The following is a 19200-nucleotide window of genomic DNA, read 5'->3' as shown; positions in this document are numbered from 1 at the left end:
AAGTCATTGGTCTTTTACTATGTTATTTAAAACACAAGAGAAAGTTTCAAAATAACGGATATAAAAAAGTATATTTAGAAATAGGTATGAGAGAAATTCGAGAAAATTTATAGATTTTCAAGAATGAATTCCTCAAAAATGAAAAATATATATTTGATTAGACGCTAGTGGTTACAAACCTGTTTTTCTCTATCAGAACTGTTTCCTGTCCCCATCCTAAAACTGCAAGATGATATGCTACCGATGCCCCCATTACACCACCACCACAAATAACCACTCGTTTATTTTGAGGTGGTAGTTTTGCAGAATTTGATAATTGTTTTTTATCAAAATTAAGAATTGCAAGGGAATATTTTTCCATGAAGTTGTGAATATGGTTAACTGAATATCTTCTCGGTAACATTATTTGAATGTATAATCGACTTATTCAATTATTAGTGATAATTCTAGTAGTCTGTGATAATTCACTACTAACATTATGATAAGCTAAAACGGACCAAATATTTGGACCCGAAGCTCATGAGTTACAGATACTCCCAAAGATCCTAAATGAAAAGTAACTGTCATGCGCGAGAATGACGAGAATTCCCTTCAAATACGATTTTGACGTTGATGTTATTTTGTTCCAAACGACAACAAAATTTACATTTTCTGTTGTTTCCCATTTTAATTGCAGAGTGGGATGAAACAGATAGGTATATATGTAGAATTTTTCCAAAATTTGTCTTTAATTGAGCTTTCTTTGTAGATGAAATTTGGTATTATTATATCAACAGCTACAAAAATATACAAAATCTTCTGCAGACCAATTTTTAATATAAACACATTATACAGAACTGAACTAGTGCCAATAAGGAAAAGACTGCAAAAAATTCCAAGGAAACTCTTCTAAAGTCTACACAACATAGAACTAAAGTGACCATTGATGTGAATATGATAGAAGTTGTTTATTATTATTATATTTATTTGTAGGTTGATCAATTAATGTGATTTGATAATATGAAAGAGAAGTTTGTATGATGAGATTGAATTGAAAGTGCCCTTTTGTTACTATGAATAAGTATTCAAATTAAAACTTCTTATAATTATTTTATGTGAATTGAGAAATTTATTGTTTGTAATAATGGATTGAACTTTAAGAAATTACATTAAAATATCTAGAAATGGATTTTTAAAAGTACTACTAGCTTGTTTCATATTAAGATTAGTTTGACATTTCACCTGGATAATAATTTCAAACTTTAAATCAATGTGTTATGTGAAGGATCAGGGCAAGAAAAAGATTATTTCAGATTGTAGCATCCCTTATACTATTATATATAGATCATTCAGAAACCACTCATGAATCTCAAAAAAGATTTCTCTTGGGGTTTCAATACAGAAGGGTAATATCATTCAGTGATTATGGTAAACACTCGGACAATAATAGGTATATGATTGATAAAAAAATTGGAGGACCAATTTTGTCACTTGTATCATAATAAATATGAATTAAATATTTCTTTTTTTTTAATAAGAAATCCAAATTGTTAATTTTTAAGTTTTCTTGCACTCTATAATAGTATACTGAATAATTTAACGATATTACTGGGCAGATGCTCCATTACTAAAAATGCTAATGAGGTAATTTTATTTTCAGATTAGGATATAATGCATATAATGGAAATATAATAAAATCTGTATCAAATTCTTTACAGCATAGAGAATTTTGGCTGTTCAACACAGTTGAGAATACACTTTCATTGAGTTATGGGAAATGAAATCGTATAATCAATACAGGAAGTAGTTTATTGTAAGAAAACTTACAGTTGTTCAAAATTATCAATAATTATATTATACATATTATTATATAATATATTAATTTCATCAATTTATGTAAAGGATGTATGTCATATTTTATTTTGATATTGACTGGTTCTTCTATCCACATTTGAACATTGTACGTCTCTTATATGTGTAACATGCTGGTTCAGTTAGAATTTATTACCTCGATTTTTTTGTCAATCTCATTTCAATGTTCTAAATTATTTGCTATGAAGTTCTAGTAGTCTCTGCTAATAATGAAAAAAGAATATGAATTGAGAGAAAAGTCATTTTCATAGAAGATGCATACTATTCATTTTTTTTCTTGGGAAATAGATTTGCTTCTCAATTTTCACTTCTTAGATGTTAGTTCTTCTTGCCATTGACCCTATGTTTGGAAAATTTTCCATTGATAGTTGCAAATACTCTCCTCTTTCCTTCTGCATTGAGAGTCTTCAATTGTTTTACACATTTCAGCAAATCCTAAAACAGTTGAAATAATGAATTATACAAAAACTTGAATTGAGCTTGCTTTAACTTACATTTTCTGTGTCATTGCTTATAGATGTGAAATTTTGTGAACCAGAAATGGTTTCATCTATAAAATGTCCCACATCTTCATTATAGTTAACTTGTTTATGGCTCATTAATTTTTAAATTGTTGTCGTCATCTTAAACAGAATTTATTCTTTGTCCGAACATAGTACCAGCATGCAAATGCTTGCACAATATAACTTTGATGCTATTAGTGGAACACTCACATTTATATTTGTGCAAGCATATTTAATGATGACTACAATATCCTTAACCACAATATGGATCACATGATGATATAAATTGTGTATTATAATATTTATCATCATATACAGACCTCCTCTATTAAGTCTTTCATTGTTTCTGCTTTTTTATGAGATTCTACAGAAATTTTTTGTTGATAGTTAGGTCTTTCATTTCTCATAATTTTCATCCACGTCTTCTCATCAACTATTTCTTCCAACAAATCTGATAGCTTGTCAACTCTAAAACAATGAATACTCGTAAATTGATAATTGCAAGAATATAATTATGTATAATACCTTATTTTCTTTTCCTTCTATTTTATTAGATTTCGGATATTTATTCAAGCTCTCTATCGCCATATTTGTATGAATCTTCTTCTTGCAATGCATCTCCTATCGGAGGTTAGCTATCATCACAGCAATCCGGACCCTGTTGACTATTTGTATGAATACCTGCTCATATTCTTTTACAATAGGCCACATCATTATTCTCTGTTGGTTTTGAAAGTAATGATTATTATATCCATGATTAGTTTCGTTAGAAACAATCTGCCAAATTCTGCTCACTTTTGCAGATGATTTAGGAATTTGGGTAAAATTTGTTCTTCCTCATTAACCAATATATTTGTATGAATTAAGCAATAAAAATTGCTCTTCTACACTTTTTCACTTGAAAAATTCGAATTTACCCAAATAGAGGCAAATGTATTGTCACTGTGTCTATTCATAACAGTTGACAAGTGTCAAGTAATGATTTTAGTTGCAGATCCTCGGGAACTCGAGGATGTACGACACAGCCGATTCACGAAGAAACCCGAATCATCGATCGGGTCCAAATATTTGGTCCGTTTTAGCTTATTCCTCTAAACATTAGGGATGTTACGAAAAGAACCGAACAGGTTAGCTCAGCCTGTTCCATGTACCTGTTCTTTTTAAAGAACCGAACCTGTTCTTTTCGAACGATTCAGTGCTTCTACGCATAAAGAATTGAATCACAGACTAACCAGACAATTTCACTCTGCCGTTTTTAGGCACGGCGTTTCGTTGACGAATTTCACTATGAACCATAGATGAACTGGTTCAAACTTCGTTATCAATCTTTTTTTTAACATTACAGATGTGAGTAGAGGTTGTCGTCAAAATTTTTTTTTTCCATTATCCCCTCTCAAGAAAAAAAAGATCTACGCCCTTGGTTCACAAAAGTCGAGAATTGGGCGCTTTCAGAAGAAAGATCGGTAGCGTAAGTAGCTCCGCTACTGATAGGTATCAGTTTGGTAACGTTGATTTTCTCTGCTGGACGGGTTGCTCCTTTTTTTGACTGTCAGTTCTGTGGTTCCTTCTTGAAGGTTATGTTATGATTAAAAATAACTTTCTGTTATATTAGAGAGTTATTGCAACGCACAAATTAGCGATCTTTTATTAAAGGATCCTCTATCGTGGACGTTAAAAGTGAACTATTGCAAGGTGCTTTTAACGAAAGTCAGTAAAGTGACCATGGGCGCCCGCAGAAATTTTTCTCAGGTGGGGCAAAAAAAAATTATTGAAAAACGATAAGGCGTCCATGATTGTCATTGAAAACCGGAAAATTGTTGAGAATCCATTACTTTCCTTTTTTCCATGCCCTTTGGATTGAGAAAGTAATATTGAGTGTGTTGTGCTGAAAAATGAGGCAATCAAAATCTCAGGGGGGGCCACGGCCCCCCCTGGCCCTCCCCTGCGGGCGCCCATGAAAGTGACAGATCTTTAAATTTGACATATTTATATTTTGTCACCTTTATTTTGTATTCTGTGTTGAAATCAATGATTCACGTTTACATTTTCCCTAATTTGTTTGATATATTAAATATACTAAGTAGGTGTAAGAATGTCAGATTGACAGTTAATTTAATTAAAAAAGTTACGTTTTTATAAACGTGTTTTTCCTAAGATATTTCCTTTAAGTTCAAACTTCAACAGGTTATGGGCTCAGTGCCGCAGGACTAGTGAAAAATAGAAATTTTGAGTTGTCAATTGAACTGATCAGTATTCGAATTTACGTTTTGTAAGAATAGACAGTTATGGAAACAACAAGAATCAAAATTGGTTTACTTGAAGGAAAGTCTAACTGGACGACTTGGAAATATAAGTTGTGCATTCTACTACGAGGAATTCCAGGCGCGATTGATGTCATAGAAGGTAGAATTGGGTCTCCAACACCTACGGCAGCAAACGCAAGTGCAGAAGATAAATCGAAGTATGAATCCGATTTAGAATTTTTCACGAAAGCAGATTGCACTTCTAATTATGACAACCAATATGACGGAGGAGACGCTTCAGAAAGTTATGCGATTCTCAACAGCACGTGAGGTTTGGCTAGAACTGCATAGATTATACGATGGAAATGCAGAAGATAAGACATATGATTTATGTACGCAGTTTTTCAGTTATAAGCGACAGCCTGGAGATGACATTGCCACTCATACATCAAAACTGAAAAATTTGTGGAATGAACTACAAGTTGAGATTGTAAAAGATAAAGAAGCAGCCAATAGTTCACGTAAATGTAACTTGCCAGAGATTTTACTTATATGCAAGATTTTGGGTACTTTACCAGATGAGTATTTTTCGTTCAGGTCGAGCTGGATGCTGATGGCAAAAGCTGAAAGAAAAATCGACAATCTCACAAATCAGTTGTGTGCTCACGAGAAAGCATTGTTGAGCAAAAGTGAATACAATCAAGAAGCTTTGATTGTAGAAAAAGCTAGTTCAAGCAAACCAAAAATGAAGCAGAAAAAAGGTTTTATTTGTAATTATTGCAAAGCACCTGGACATATAGTTCGCCATTGTATGAAGTGGAAATCTGATGGAAGACCTCCTAAACCAAAGAAGAATACAAGCGGTGATACAGTAGGACAAGGCAGTAATGTTAATATGTCTCTTCTTGCAGTGACCAGTAGCGTACTTTCTGTCGATTGTGATCAAGATAATTGGTTTGTTGATAACGGTGCAACAAATCATATCACTAATCGAAATGATCTTTTTGGAGAATTCAAGTCATTCGATGAAACTCACACGGTTACCACTGCGAATGGAGATTCCATTGTAGCTATCGGAAAAGGTACTATTACCGTAGAAGCATCCAATGAAGGCAAATCAGAGAAATTCACTCTAACCGATGTTTGGTATGTTCCTAGTATAAAGAAAAATCTATTTTCTGTTCTGTCTGCACAAGATAAACATCCTAATAGTGAATTTATTTCCAAGGCTGAAACGTGTTGCTTTATAATTGATGGACAAGTGAAACTTGTTGGTGCACGAAACCGATATGGTGGGTTATTCAAACTGTCTTTGAAAAATGTTATGCCAGTTACAGAAATGCAAGTGAATCTGATTTCGAATGACAATGTATTGCAATTATATCACGAAAGACTTGGTCATCAAAATAAAAGACACATAAAATCTGTTATATCACGCGAATTGGGCATAAACGTGAAACTGGACAGTGAATTATGTGAAGGGTGTATATACGGCAAAGCTCATAGACTAAAATTTGGAACTAGAGAATCGTGCAAAAATGTCAGGTGAACTCATACATTCGGATGTATGTGGACCTTTTTGTGAACTCTCTATCGGGATATCGTTATTTTGTCCTGTTCAAGGATGATTACAGTCGTTTCCGTTATGTTTATTTCATTAAGGAGAAATCTAATGTCCCTGATGCGCTAAAAATTATGTTAGCTGAATCTAAAGTTGCAGGACATGTAGTCAAGGAGCTCCTTAGTGACAATGGCGGTGAATTCGATAGCAAACGAGTGAAAGACATCCTACAACAGAATGGAGTTCGGCAGAGATTAACAATGCCTTACACGCCGCAACAAAATGGTTGTTCTGAGAGGGATAATCGAACTGTTGTTGAGACTGCAAGATCAATAATGCACGCACAGGAGGATTTACCACAGTATTTATGGGCTGAAATGATCAACACAGCCACATATATTTTGATGACTAATTGTCCTCTATAGGAGTTTGTCTATAGGCCGCTAGAAGGACTCATCGTCCTTCATACGCTAGTTCGTCTATTCCAATTGTCCTCTATAATCTAGTTCATCTAGCTGCCGCTAGATGGAGTAATCGATTTGATTTGTTGTAGGCATGTTTAAAAAAGAGTTATACAGGGTGAACTCTAACACCCCCTCCCATGCCGACAAGGTAAAAGAGAGAAAATTCATCATAAATAATAATAATAATAAATAAGTTTATTGAAGCAGAAAAAATATAACAAAAAACAGTTTCTGAAATACAATCAATTTGTAAGGTACGCATCAATAAACAAATTATAACCCACAAAAGTATATACTTGTTCGTGGGGGAATAATATAACAATCATAAACTCCAAAAAAAAACAACTACCAATGAGTTTAGATAAAACAAATACAATATAAGTACAACAAAACAAATGTTCTAAACAAAGTTAACCCTGTTGAAAATTTTCTTCCAAAATTTATTATCTTGTGACTTGATCCACGTCTTGACTCCTCTGGTGAAAAGTGTTCGAGAATTTACTGCCCTTAGGTTTGAAGGTAAGATGCTATATAAAACCGGTGCAAGGTAGGTAAAAGTTCGCAATCCCAATGTCTTTCCGACTTGCGGTCGCTGTACTGGATTTCCCCTGATCTCATAATGTCTTTGTATTATCTGTGGTCGTTCATACTGGTATGACAAAAGCGATCTTCCATATAATTGCCTTATGCTGAACACCTCAGCTTCCCTGTACAAAATATCAGTAGGATAAGTCATATTTTTCCTATACATCACTTTCAAAATCCATTTTTGTATAACTTCAAGGGGTCTACAATAAAAATCCGCCAGGCCGCCCCAACTCAAAAGGCCATAATTAAAATGTGGTTCTACCAACGCGTAATATACTCGCCTGAGCTCTTTCATTTCACATATATCTCTCAACATTCTGAACACAGGTAGCAGTTGTCGTAATTTTTTAACAATATAATCTGATTGTATTTCCCATCGTAAGTGATTATCAATGTGAACCCCCAAGTATTTAATGTCATCTGTTTTGAATATTTCAGTATTTCCCACCTTCAGACTTTCAAAATTTGGAAATTCCTTCTTCTTGCTTGTGAATAGCATGTATCTGGTTTTGTCATAATTTAAAGTTAGTTTATTTACTGTAAAATAATCCAGAATGATGGTAAAATTTTTAAGAGATCTTGATTTCAATGCTTCCCAAGTTTGTGCTTCAAACAAAATAACTGTGTCATCAGCAAAACTAATTATCTCACACTCTAATTGCAAGTCAAATAAGCCATTTATGTGAATCAGAAACAATATAGGTCCCAGTACTGTACCTTGGGGTACACCACATGATACTATATTCTTTCTTCACTAATTACGTTATCTATTCTGACCACTTGTTTCCTATTTGACAGATAACTTTCTAGCAACTTGTAAGCCACCCCTCTGCAACCCACATCCTCCAACTTTACTAATAGTAGTTTGTGATCAACTGTATCGAAGGCCTTTTTTATATCCACAAAAATACACATAACAGGAATGTTATTATCAATTCCTTCAGAAATTTTTGAAACTAACTGGGCTATAGCATCTTGAGCAGATCTCCGTTTTTGGAAGCCGAATTGGTTTTTCGAAAGCAGTTTATATTTATTCAAGAAGTCACATAATCTTTTCTTCAATATTTTCTCAAATATTTTTGATAATGCTGTAGTCAAGGATATGGGCCTGTAGTTTGTTAGTTCAGTTCTACTTGAAGATTTATACAAGGGAACCACAATTGAGAGTTTCATAATATCCGGAAAAATGCCTTCTTCAATACTTTTATTTATTAGATGGACCAATTGATGTTTTATGGTATGTCCTATTTCATTTAATATCTTAGCATCGATACCGTCATGTCCTGATGCTGATTTCTTCAGATCTTTAATCACATTTAATACCTCGGTCTCATCTGTACTTAAAAGAACAATAGAACTCATGTTACTCTTTCTATGTTTTGGTTGGTAATCTACATTTCTATTTGAAGTTTCATTTCCCAACTTCGCCCCTATTTCTGAGAAATATTTATTAAATTCATTTGCAATATCATCTTTAGTACTTAGAATTTTATCTCCTTCTATACTTGTAATTTTATCAATGCTTTTTTTCGTTTTTTTTGTTTTCATTAATTACTTTCCACAGGCCTCGTGAGCTATTTTTGTTTCCGTCTATTTGGGCTCGATAATATTTTCTTTTTGCTTCAGTGATGAGAATTTTGAGTTTATTTTTGAATTTTTTGAACAACTTTAATTTTTCAATACTATGCGGATTTTTTATCATGTCTTTGTATAATCTATTTTTGTGATTTATAGAGTTTACTAAACCAGCTGTTATCCAAGGAGTAAGTTTTTTTTGTGAGTGTTTAATATGAACTTTCTTGGTATTTTTCTTAATTTTTTCTCTTAAAATTTCAACAAAAGAGTTCCAAGCCTCATTTACTTCACGCGTGTTGTAAAAGCTATTCCAATTTAGTGTAAGTAGATCATTCCTCAAATTATCATAATCAATGTAACGTCTTGCATTTTGCAGTCTTTTTTCTTCTCCTACTAATTTACTACCGGAACAGTATTGTGCGAATACAGTATAGTGATCAGTTACAGTGGTTTTGATTATTGCTGCATTAAAATTTTCTCTATTTATTTTAGATTTCAAAAATATATGATCTATACAAGATTTTGATACTTGCGTCACTCTTGTATGCTTATTAATTAAAGAAACAAAGTTATTTTCGGCCATTATATTCAAGTAGGTCTCAGAGTCTTTTGATTTTGATAATATATCAATATTTATGTCACCTACAAAAAAGACCATTTGTGAGTTGCTTTTACTATTGCAGATGTCGAGGAACCTTGACAGATTGTTATTGAACTCGGCTGCAGGGAGGCCTGGAGAACGATATAGTGAAATAATACTTATTTGTTTATCTGCCTTATGTATATTCGTTATTTGAACCTTTATTTCACCTAAATTTAAAATTTCTATTTCATGTTGTAGATCTTCCCTAACATATGTTATCATTCCATCATTTTGGTTCAAATGACTATGATTGTAATATTCAATATAACCCTGAACCTTATACAAACTGACATCTACTATATTCCATGTTTCTGTTAAAATTACGACATCTACCCTCAGTTGAAGCGTTGATAAGACTAATTTGAACTCATCTAAATTTTTTGCAATGCTCCTAATATTATTATGCAATAACCCAAAATTTGCTTTATTTTGACCTAAATTTTCTTTAAAATCTTCCACACTTTCCACCTCTTTTATTTCAAATGGTTCAACAACGAAATCATCCACGAAAATTTGCATAATTGCCCAAAACTAAAAAAACTGTTATCTCACAAAATCTATTATAATAATAATAATATTTCTTTATTTCAAATGATTTGTAGTTACATAACATAAACTATATAAATTAAGTGAAATGACGTCACAATTTAAGTTTTACATTGCTCTTTCAAAATATTCCTGGAGACTAAGGTTCTAATTGAATAAGTAGATTTTTCACTTTGATTTGGAATTTTTTATATTGTGAAATGCTTTTTATCTCGTTTGGTAGTTTATTGAAAGCTCTTATACTCATGTAGGTTGGACTTTTTTCAGTTAATGTTAATCTATGTGTTGGGAAAGTTATGTCTAGAGTTCTTGTATTATATGAATTTATATTTTCGCTTGTGAATTTGCTCCTATTTTTATGTAAAAACATTAAACATTCAAACAAGTAAAGACCATACACTGTTAGAATATTTTTTGATCTAAATCTTCCTCTGCATGATTCCCTAAATCCCAATTTGTATATTATCCGAATTGCTCTCTTCTGTAGTAAAAATATTCTTTCCAGATTTTCATTTGTTCCCCAGAAAATGATTCCATATTTGTAGGTGGCTTCAAAGTTCCCAAAATATACTACTCTTAAGGTGTTCTCATTCATATACTCGGTGATTGATCTCAGTGCATAACAATTTTTGCTTAATCTTTTTGATATTATTTCTGTGTGTTGACGCCAATTCAGAAATTGATCGATGTAAACACCAAGAAACTTGACATTCCGATAGTTGAAAATTATTATTCGATAAGGTAACTGAATCTGACTTTTGTTTCTGTGATCTGTTTGTATCAAAAAGAACAAGTTTAGTTTTATTCTCATTGAGGATCAAATTGTTTTGGTCAAACCATGACTTTGATTTTAAGAAAATTTGGTTTGCTCGTCTTGTTAGTTCTTCAAATTCTTCTGCACCAGTTAATAAATTTGTGTCATCAACGAAATTGACTATGCTACCTTCATTATCTTGGATTATGTTACCTAGATCATTAAGATATACTAGGAACAGTAGGGTACTAATGACACTTCCTTGATCAATTCCTATGGTTCTCATTAATAGATTTGATTTAGTCTGGATATTGTTTTGTGTGATAGAAACTCTCTGCTTTCTGTTGGAAATATAGGACTTGAGCCATTTGTTTGTATTTCCTCTAATACCATATAATTCCAATTTCCTAAGAAGATGTTCTCTGTTCAGTGAGTCATAGGCCTTAGAAAGGTCGAGGAATATACCTAAAGCCATATTCCTGTTTTCTAGTAATTCCAAAACATATTGTACAAACTGAAATATTGCTGTTTGTGTAGAACGTCCATGCAGGTATCCATGCTGAGTGTGGGAAAACAGATTATTTTCCTTGAAAAATTCCATCAATCGTACAGACATGAGCATTTCAAAAATTCTGCTGAATGCTGGTAACAAGCTTATAGGTCTGTAGTTGTTTAATTCTTCTGGATTGCCTTCTTTTAAGATTGGTTTTATTAGTGCCAGTTTCAGGGACTCTGGAAATATGCCATATCTAAAAGAGTTATCAATTATGTATGACAGTATTTCGCTGACTGCTGGTAATGATAATTTAGTTACTATGATGGGGATTTCGTCATCGCCGCTGCTGAATTTATCTTTTATAGATTTGCTCAGGTTTTTTATTTCAGAAGGTGTGGTTAGTTTTAAATAAAAAGATTTATCAATATTTCTTATGTGTGAATAATCTACTTGAGTTGGAGTTAGATTATTTAAGAGGGTGGTTACTACATTATTGAAGTGTATATTGAAATTTTCAACTATCTCTTCTGGTGTTCCTTGTATTTGACAATTTTCTATGTTTCTTGTTGTTCCAGTTAGTTCCTTACAGATGTGCCACATAGTTTTGCTTTTGTTATCAGATTTTCTCATTCTTTCTTCATAAGTTTCTACTCTTTGTTGCTTCAATGCATTGTCATATTTTTTTTTTGTATTTTTATATAGCTCCATATGTTGTCGACTTAGTGTACTCAAGATCAAAAGGATATCTAATTTATTTTTTATTTCATCAATTTCTGGTGTTCTGAAATTGTTTTCATGTTTCCTATTGATAGATGGTTTTTTAGGAAAATTTTCATTGAATATATCGGTGAATTTGGACATGAAGATATCCCATTGCTTATTCACATTTCTTTTTTCTACCTCTCGTACAAGATCCCAATTTTGATTTGATAGTTGTTCTATAAATGAGGTTTTTTCCTTTTGTCCATAGAATCTATGAAAACAGACGTTATTAGGTACTATATTATCAAGAGTGAAAGTGATTTTCTGTGCTTTGTGATCAGATACATGTAAATCAAAAACATAACTTTCATAGTGTTGGATATTGGTGAAGATGTTATCAATACAAGAGCTTGACCTATTTGTAACTCTTGTATCTTGACTTATCGTTGGCCTGATGTTGAAAGATTTCATAAGGTTTGTTAGGTCTGATCCATCCTTGTTTGTTCTTAATAATTCAATATTAAAATCACCAGCAATAATTATTTCCTTTTTTTCCTGAAGAATCTTGATCAAAATTTGTTCCATTTTTGAGAAAAATGTTTGTAAGTTTCCATTTGGTGGTCTATATATTGATAAAACTATTATGTTGCCATTTTTTCTTATCCATTCTCCAGCTGCGCACTCGATTTCACCACATTTAGAGAGTTTCTGTAATTTTGTTCTAGATTTGCCCTTGAGTGTTTTATGAAAGTAGAGAGCTACTCCACCATGACTTTTTTCAGGTCTGCAGAAGCTTCCTATTATGTTGAAATCCTTTATTGGTAAGCCCATTAGTTGTTCATGTGACTTCCAATGTTCTGTTATACACAATATTTTGCATTCTTTATGTTCGTTAAGTCCATACTCTAGTTTGTTGATTGCATTTCCTATAGATTGTATGTTCTGGTGCATAACACTTATATTGGTTTTTTTGTATTTACTTTTTTGTTTGTTTGTTTTTTCTTGTTCATTATTGTTTATTGTACAAAAAAATTTCCACCGTTTGATTTTTTGTAGATCTCAAATTTAAATCTTCGAATTCCTACATTTGGAGGCCAAAATGAGGGTTCATACATGTTGTCTTTCTTTATTAAAGGTGCTGTTACACAAAAACTTTTGAGTTGTCCCTGTTTTGTTTGCAATTCGGTTACAGTGACATCCTCATTTTCGAAACCAGGCTGTTTTTTTATGTGATTTTTTACCATATCGGTGGTTACATGCTTATTAACTCTATATATATTTAGCCATACTTTTCTTTCAGGGCCAGAGAAACCTGATTTCATTGTATCATCTGACACAACCCCTGTTCCTAACCTTTTCTTTGTGTAGTGCTTTTTTCTACGTACTTCGGTAAATTCTGCTTCTTGTTCTTTTCTCGTTTCTTTATTGGTGTTTTCAGTATTAGTGTTTGGCGGTTGTGGACCTAGATTGCGTATAGTAGGTAATTTTGGGCTTAATACATTTTTCTTGTGTTGTTGTTGTTGATTAATATTTAGGTTAACTTCTCTGTCATTGTGGCTGGGTTTGTATGACATTTGAACTACTATTTTGGGAACTATTTTATCCGAGATGACATTTTCTCTTTGATAAGTTGTTTTGACGACATTTGAATATTGTTTATCAGTTTTTATGCTACTTTTTTCTTCTCTGATACTTATCTGTTGGTGTAATAAACTATTGTTTTCTTTCAAAATTTGGTTGTTTTCTTTCAGGACATTGTTCTTTTCTTGTACCTCTGCTAACAATTTGCTTAAATATTCGACTTTGAGTTCTAGAATTTCTTCCTTGCTGGTTTTTTTCGGTTTTTCAGGGATCTTGTCACAACATTCGACGTATCTTCCACTGATTACTTTGATGTTTCTTTTCTTGATGCAAGAACCATGATATATACCTTCACAACAGTGACGGCTCGTCAGGGTCGGCAGGGCCGACCCAAAAATTATCAGGAAATAGAAAATAGTTCTAGATATTCAATTCATTCAAACTCAATCGGAGTTATCGATTTCGATATCCAAATTCCCTCGGTAATGAATATTTCCACTCAGAACAGGAAAATATAACTTATACCGGCCAATATTTTCTTTCGGACCCACCTAATATTCGATTTCCAAAGCATCCAGCGTTGTTATTCCCTTTCATAAATTGTAACAAACCACAATCGTAAATGGTTACTTTTCGTAACATCACCCCAAACAAGTTATTCCAGAATTGTACGTAACACCGTAACATTAGGTCTGAAATGTAACACAAATGTTACAATTATACAATTGACCATATTCAGCGTCGCCATATTGAATTGCGACAATACCAACTACCCAGGGTTCCCAACGGAGAAATATTGAGTTTACTAGAAAAATACCGTACCGATTATGAGTATGGTAAGAGAGGTTATAAAAATTGATGGTAAACTTTGGTTAAGTATTTTGTGTGTGTTTTTTCAGAAAAATTGAACTGAAGATAAAATCCAGGAAATATGGGTAGATATCAATATAGTGGAGGCAGTCGTTGTTGTGTCAGTAATTGTTCAGCAAGAAATAGATGTAAAAATGAAAAAACTGACACCAAAATATTCTCTACAAGATGTAATGGCAAAATACTAAAATTCTGTCTGAAACATCTCAAAGGTAAGTGTGATCACATCTTCAGTATTGTGGGTGATTATTCCGGATAATTTCAGATTACCAGGCTCTAAAAAAAGAAGAGGTCAATTCATCCAATGATTCGACCAATGCTAGCTACAACGTTGGAGGTAAATCCGTAGAAAACTCTTTTCAATAAGTACTTTTGACATATTGTCACCCCCAGTAAAACAATTGTAGCACCAATTATAAGGAATGAAATATGGAATGTCTACTTGTCAGTGTAGAATAGAGATAATTTTTCAGTTCATAGTATCCATCCTTGTACTCTAATGTGAAAATCATAGACTGTCTATTCAATTATTTTTCAGAATTCCAAGCACAAATTAAACTGTCAATGAAGAAATCTTTCGACTTCGACCACAATTATTATTTCCAACAAAATGACTTAAACAAGTTACAAAATCTGCTGAACTATGTTCACCACCTTGAAATGAAGATCGAGGAACATAAGATGAAACATTCTACCAACTCCATTCAGTCTTCAATCAATGATCCCCACTTTCTACACAGGATTCAGTGATGTCATTACCTACAAGATTTTTACAAGCATAATCATCAAGCATGCACTGGCATACAGAAAAAAGTACTTGGGCAAGGACAACAGTAATCTGGGAATGGACTATGAAAATCAGATATTCATAGTTTTAGTAAGGCTTCGTCTTGGTCTCTTAGAAGAAGATATCGCATATAGATATGATATTTCCCAGTCCACAGTCTCCAGAATGTTTAGGTTTTGGATAAATGTGATGTATTCATATTTCATACCTATTTGGCCTTCGAGAGAAATCATGAAAAAGTATATGCCAGAATGTTTCATCAGTAAATATCCTAGTACAAGAATTATTCTGGATGGAACTGAGATTTTTATTGAAAAACCTTCTGATTATACAGTGCAGAGTAGCACATATTCTGTGTATAAGGCACATAATACCGCCAGGGGCATAATTGGAATAACACCTAATGGATTTGTGTGTTTCATATCAGAACTCTACCCGGGTAGAACTTCTGAGATGGAAATAATTTTAAATAGTGGCTTACTGGAAAAGCTGGAACCAGGGGACTCAGTAATGGCTGATAAGGGGTTCACAATTTCCAAAGAACTTGCAGATATTGATGTTGATTTGAATATACCACCATTTTCATATGGCAATAATCAACAATTCACTGACGCAGATGAAACTCTGACTAGGGATATTAGTAAGGAGTGAGTTTTTTTAATATACATTTGATCAAATGATTGCAATTTTTAGGTGTTCGTGTTCATGTTGAGAGAATTATAAGAAATGTGAAATTAAACAGAATATTGTGCTGTAGCATTCCAAATACTATGGCTGACCAATTGAACCAAATTTGGGTGGTGTGTTGCCATCTGACAAATTTTAGAAAAAAACCCCTGTTGGATATAAAAACCAAGAAAAAATAGAACAGGAGATTATAAGCTCATTTCAGATGTATATTATTTGTATTTTTGTTATAAAATATTTATGAAAATACCTTTTTTTTTGGGTGTACATTCTTCATTATATCAATAAATTCATTTTTTATGATCATAAAAAAAGCAAGTCTTTATTCATCAATTTTGAATTCAAAAAGTTGTTGTTTATTGCTGCAACCTCTTAAAACAGTTCTTAGTCTTGTGCAATGAACATTTTCATTGTACATTATAAATGTATATGTATAAAAATGAACATCCTACTAAAAAAATCAAAACTTTAATCCCTCTCAAACAAAAACTCAACACTTTCTAACTAGTAATATTATTAAATATAATTAATAAAAAAAATAAACAAAAACAATATGAAATAAATAAATAATTTTTCAGTCTTCTCATAAAATAAAAACTTATTCTAAAGATATTCATAAAGTGAGGCAAACTAGAAAATGTGTATCAGCAGATATTTAGATAGATGCTTTAAAGTAAGTAAAATAAAATCTTATTAATTTTGGTAAATGTTCGTTAGCCCATAAATGTTCGTCAAAGGTTATTCTTTGAATAAACACATCATTTCCACTATCAACCATAATATCACAGTACTTGAGACAACTTAAGGCCAATTGCCCCTGGATTTGTGTATAATGAGAATGAGTTTTTTCAAGCTTATTCTTCCATTGACTATTTCCAAAAATGGAGCGAAGCCTTCATTAATACACTCAGCCACGGTTAATTTGTTTATAAAACCACCTTTCACTAATGTTTTTATTTCCTAAAGGTGAAATTTTTGTGAAATATTGTCCCAAACAAGCCTATCTGGCGTAGCAGCCAGAAAAGGTACTCCAGGATTTACACATAAACCACACTTATAGACTTGATATTGTGGAAATAATTCATTGTATTTTTTCACTGCCTTTTCTTCATTAGCCAGTCCAAGTTTCATCATCGATGATTGAAAAAAAGTTTTTGGCCAAATTCTTTTGATGAATTTATCATTAATTTCGACTCTTCTATTTACTATTTCATGAAAACGGCTGGATGTAATTCTTTTCCGTCTCTCTATATACCAGGCTGGACAATCACTCTGTAGTCTGGTTTTTTTCTCTAGTAGTTTTGCGTTATTTAGAGAAATACTAACGTTTTCTATTAAATGAATATTGGGAATTACATCAGTCAATAGGCTATTGATATAAACATTAGTCCATTTTATTCTTGTTGGAATAACCAATATATCATTTTGCCTTTCATCTGTTGTTGATCTACATACATTTTTGACTGGAAGAGGATTGTATTCATTTCATTTCAATATTTCACCAAACATGGAGAAGTCATTTTTCATCATACTAATAGCCAATTGTTTGATATCAGTATTTTGCACAGGAGTTTTCAAATGTTGTTCGAAAACTATTCGTCTTTTATCTATATTTTTTTTCGTCTTCTTATATATATTGTATGGATCTGGTTTTATAAAATTCAACATTTGAAAGGGCTGTGATGGGGGTGCCTTCTTGGAACCAGTTCCCCAAAGTCTTGGCTGTGAGGTTGAGGGGATATCTATTGAATCCACTATATTTGATTTTTCTTCTCTAACGTAATCAAGTAACTGCCATAGAAGTGCATAAACATGTTTGCATCGACCTGAGACTCCTGAAATACAGGAGCAGGCACCTTTTAACACTTCTCCATCGCTTTTCAAGTGAACATTACACTTATAAATAAGTTTTTTCATTGCCGCTTTCACCTGAGCTTTTATGATAACACCATCGGCACTATAACTCAGCAAAACATTTTCAACTTTATTAGCCTTAAACATACGATAACCCAGTGAGTGATGTTTAACACTGCCTTCTGTAGATTTCTCTTTGAATTTCAAAATATCATCTTCCTTATATGTTTTTGGAAAATCCAAAAGGTTTTTTGTCCACGGCCCATTGGGAAGACTCATAACTATTACTTAAATAATATTTATTACTAAAATAATATATTAATAGTGATAATAATATTATTGAAAAATATAATTCAACTTATTCCCTCTCATCTGACATTTTTTCAGTTAACGACTTTGGAATGCATTTTACAAATATTCTCATTTAAACTTTCGCGGGGCTGAGAAATTTCTCTCAACATCGAATAACGAAAGTTACTAATTAGTAACTTTCGTTATTCGATGTTGAGAACCCTGGGTAGTTGGTATTGTCGCATTTCAATATGGCGACGGTGAATATGGTCAATTGACCATATTCACCGTCGCCATATTGTTTTGCGACAATACCAACTACCCAGTGTTCCCAACGGAGAAATTTTGAGTTTACTAGAAAAATACCGCTAATATCAAAAATACTATCAGCCATAGAGACTATTCTTCCACTGACTATTTCCAAAAATGAAGCGAAGCCTTCATTTATACACTCGGCCACAATTAATTTGTTCAGAAAATCACCTTTCACTAATGTTTTTATTTCCAAAAGGTGAAATTTTTGCAAAATATTGTCCCAAACAAGCCTATCTGACGTAGCAGCCAGAAAAGGTACACATAAACTTCACTTAGAAACTATATACAGTAGAACCTCGATTATCCGTTCTCCTATTATCCGTTTTACTCTGTAATCCGTGCTCGTCGACATTTTCACTCATCCGTTCCCACGAGCAGACATCCACTCGATTATTCGGGATTCACTTCATTACGCATGCGCCATAGTAATAATTTGGTAGAATTGTTGAAGAATGGCTAAATTCGGATTTAAATAAACCCGGTTATCAGATACTGGACGATTCAGAAACCGCATCAAATTTCTCCCAACCTAACCACTGTATGGATACAGACGATGAAAGTGTTGAAGAATTTTCCACGCAGGAAAACACTGTTTCTTCCGAAGACTCGTTGAGATTCGCAAATGGTCTGATGCACTATTTAGAGCAGGAAAATGATACAGATTATATTGATGTCTTCCACTTGAGGAAAATTTGGGCTCACATTTGTCTCAAGATGAATAATAAAAAAAGACAGACAAAAATTACAGACCTTTTCAATTAATATATATAAATTGTAATATAGGTATAGTACATATATCCAAAGTCACTTGAACTAGTCTATAAAAGCGCTTGACCAGAGATAATTGCAAAACAGTTATAAACCATAGGCGCACACTTTTCAAACCCTT

The 19200-nt window shown here is 32.7% G+C and overlaps 2 protein-coding genes and 2 long non-coding RNA genes across 12 annotated transcripts in view; 2 read left to right on the top strand and 2 right to left on the bottom strand.

The window, feature by feature from the left end:
* LOC123672379 (pyruvate dehydrogenase phosphatase regulatory subunit, mitochondrial) overlaps window positions 1–535 on the bottom strand; it is a 280794-nt gene extending 280259 nt beyond the window's left edge. For all 3 annotated transcript variants that reach the window (XM_045606473.1, XM_045606474.1, XM_045606475.1), the window contains exon 1: window positions 180–535. In XM_045606473.1, the coding sequence (XP_045462429.1) occupies window positions 180–403 (224 nt within the window). In that variant the 5' untranslated portion in view covers window positions 404–535. The remainder of the gene's footprint in view (window positions 1–179) is intronic.
* Window positions 536–579: 44 nt separating this feature from the next.
* On the top strand, window positions 580–2051 carry LOC123672433. Of its 2 annotated transcripts, XR_006746293.1 has the most exons (3): window positions 580–695; window positions 749–1385; window positions 1640–2051. It is a non-coding gene; the product is annotated as an uncharacterized LOC123672433 (long non-coding RNA). The 2 variants fall into 2 exon arrangements; XR_006746292.1 differs by lacking the exon at window positions 1640–2051 and having other exon boundaries at window positions 749–1500.
* LOC123672417 lies at window positions 1771–3393 on the bottom strand. Of its 4 annotated transcripts, none has more exons than XR_006746268.1 (5): window positions 3150–3393; window positions 2880–3074; window positions 2346–2822; window positions 2114–2286; window positions 1771–2054 (listed from the first exon to the last, which is right to left on the bottom strand). It is a non-coding gene; the product is annotated as an uncharacterized LOC123672417 (long non-coding RNA). The 4 variants fall into 4 exon arrangements; XR_006746267.1 differs by having other exon boundaries at window positions 2346–2474; window positions 2565–2822; window positions 2880–3376; XR_006746266.1 differs by having other exon boundaries at window positions 2346–2474; window positions 2675–2822; window positions 2880–3354.
* A 10903-nt stretch (window positions 3394–14296) lies between these two features.
* Window positions 14297–16050, top strand: LOC123672406. Of its 3 annotated transcripts, none has more exons than XM_045606514.1 (5): window positions 14297–14343; window positions 14407–14589; window positions 14643–14714; window positions 14916–15804; window positions 15858–16050. In XM_045606514.1, exons 4-5 carry the CDS (start codon window positions 15096–15098, stop codon window positions 16028–16030), a joined length of 882 nt encoding a protein of 293 aa, XP_045462470.1. In that variant the 5' UTR covers window positions 14297–14343; window positions 14407–14589; window positions 14643–14714; window positions 14916–15095; the 3' UTR covers window positions 16031–16050. The 3 variants fall into 3 exon arrangements, with proteins under 3 accessions (XP_045462470.1, XP_045462471.1, XP_045462472.1); XM_045606515.1 differs by having other exon boundaries at window positions 14320–14338; XM_045606516.1 differs by lacking the exon at window positions 14297–14343 and having other exon boundaries at window positions 14355–14589; window positions 15858–15999.
* Window positions 16051–19200: the final 3150 nt, after the last annotated feature.

The sequence above is a fragment of the Harmonia axyridis genome, chromosome 2, assembly GCF_914767665.1.
Source record: "Harmonia axyridis chromosome 2, icHarAxyr1.1, whole genome shotgun sequence".
Classification (NCBI taxonomy): domain Eukaryota; kingdom Metazoa; phylum Arthropoda; class Insecta; order Coleoptera; family Coccinellidae; genus Harmonia; species Harmonia axyridis.
Note: the sequence above shows the minus strand (reverse complement) of the source record. Positions and strands in the feature narration are given on the sequence as shown.

What these genes read in the sequence shown, in the direction of transcription:
- LOC123672406 (XM_045606514.1), top strand. Translation starts at nt 15,096, where the DNA reads ATGATCCCCACTTTCTACACAGGATTCAGTGATGTCATTACCTACAAG. An exon ending in AACTCTGACTAGGGATATTA is followed by an intron (nt 15,805 to 15,857) that starts GTAAGGAGTGAG and finishes TGCAATTTTTAG; the next exon opens with GTGTTCGTGTTCATGTTGAG.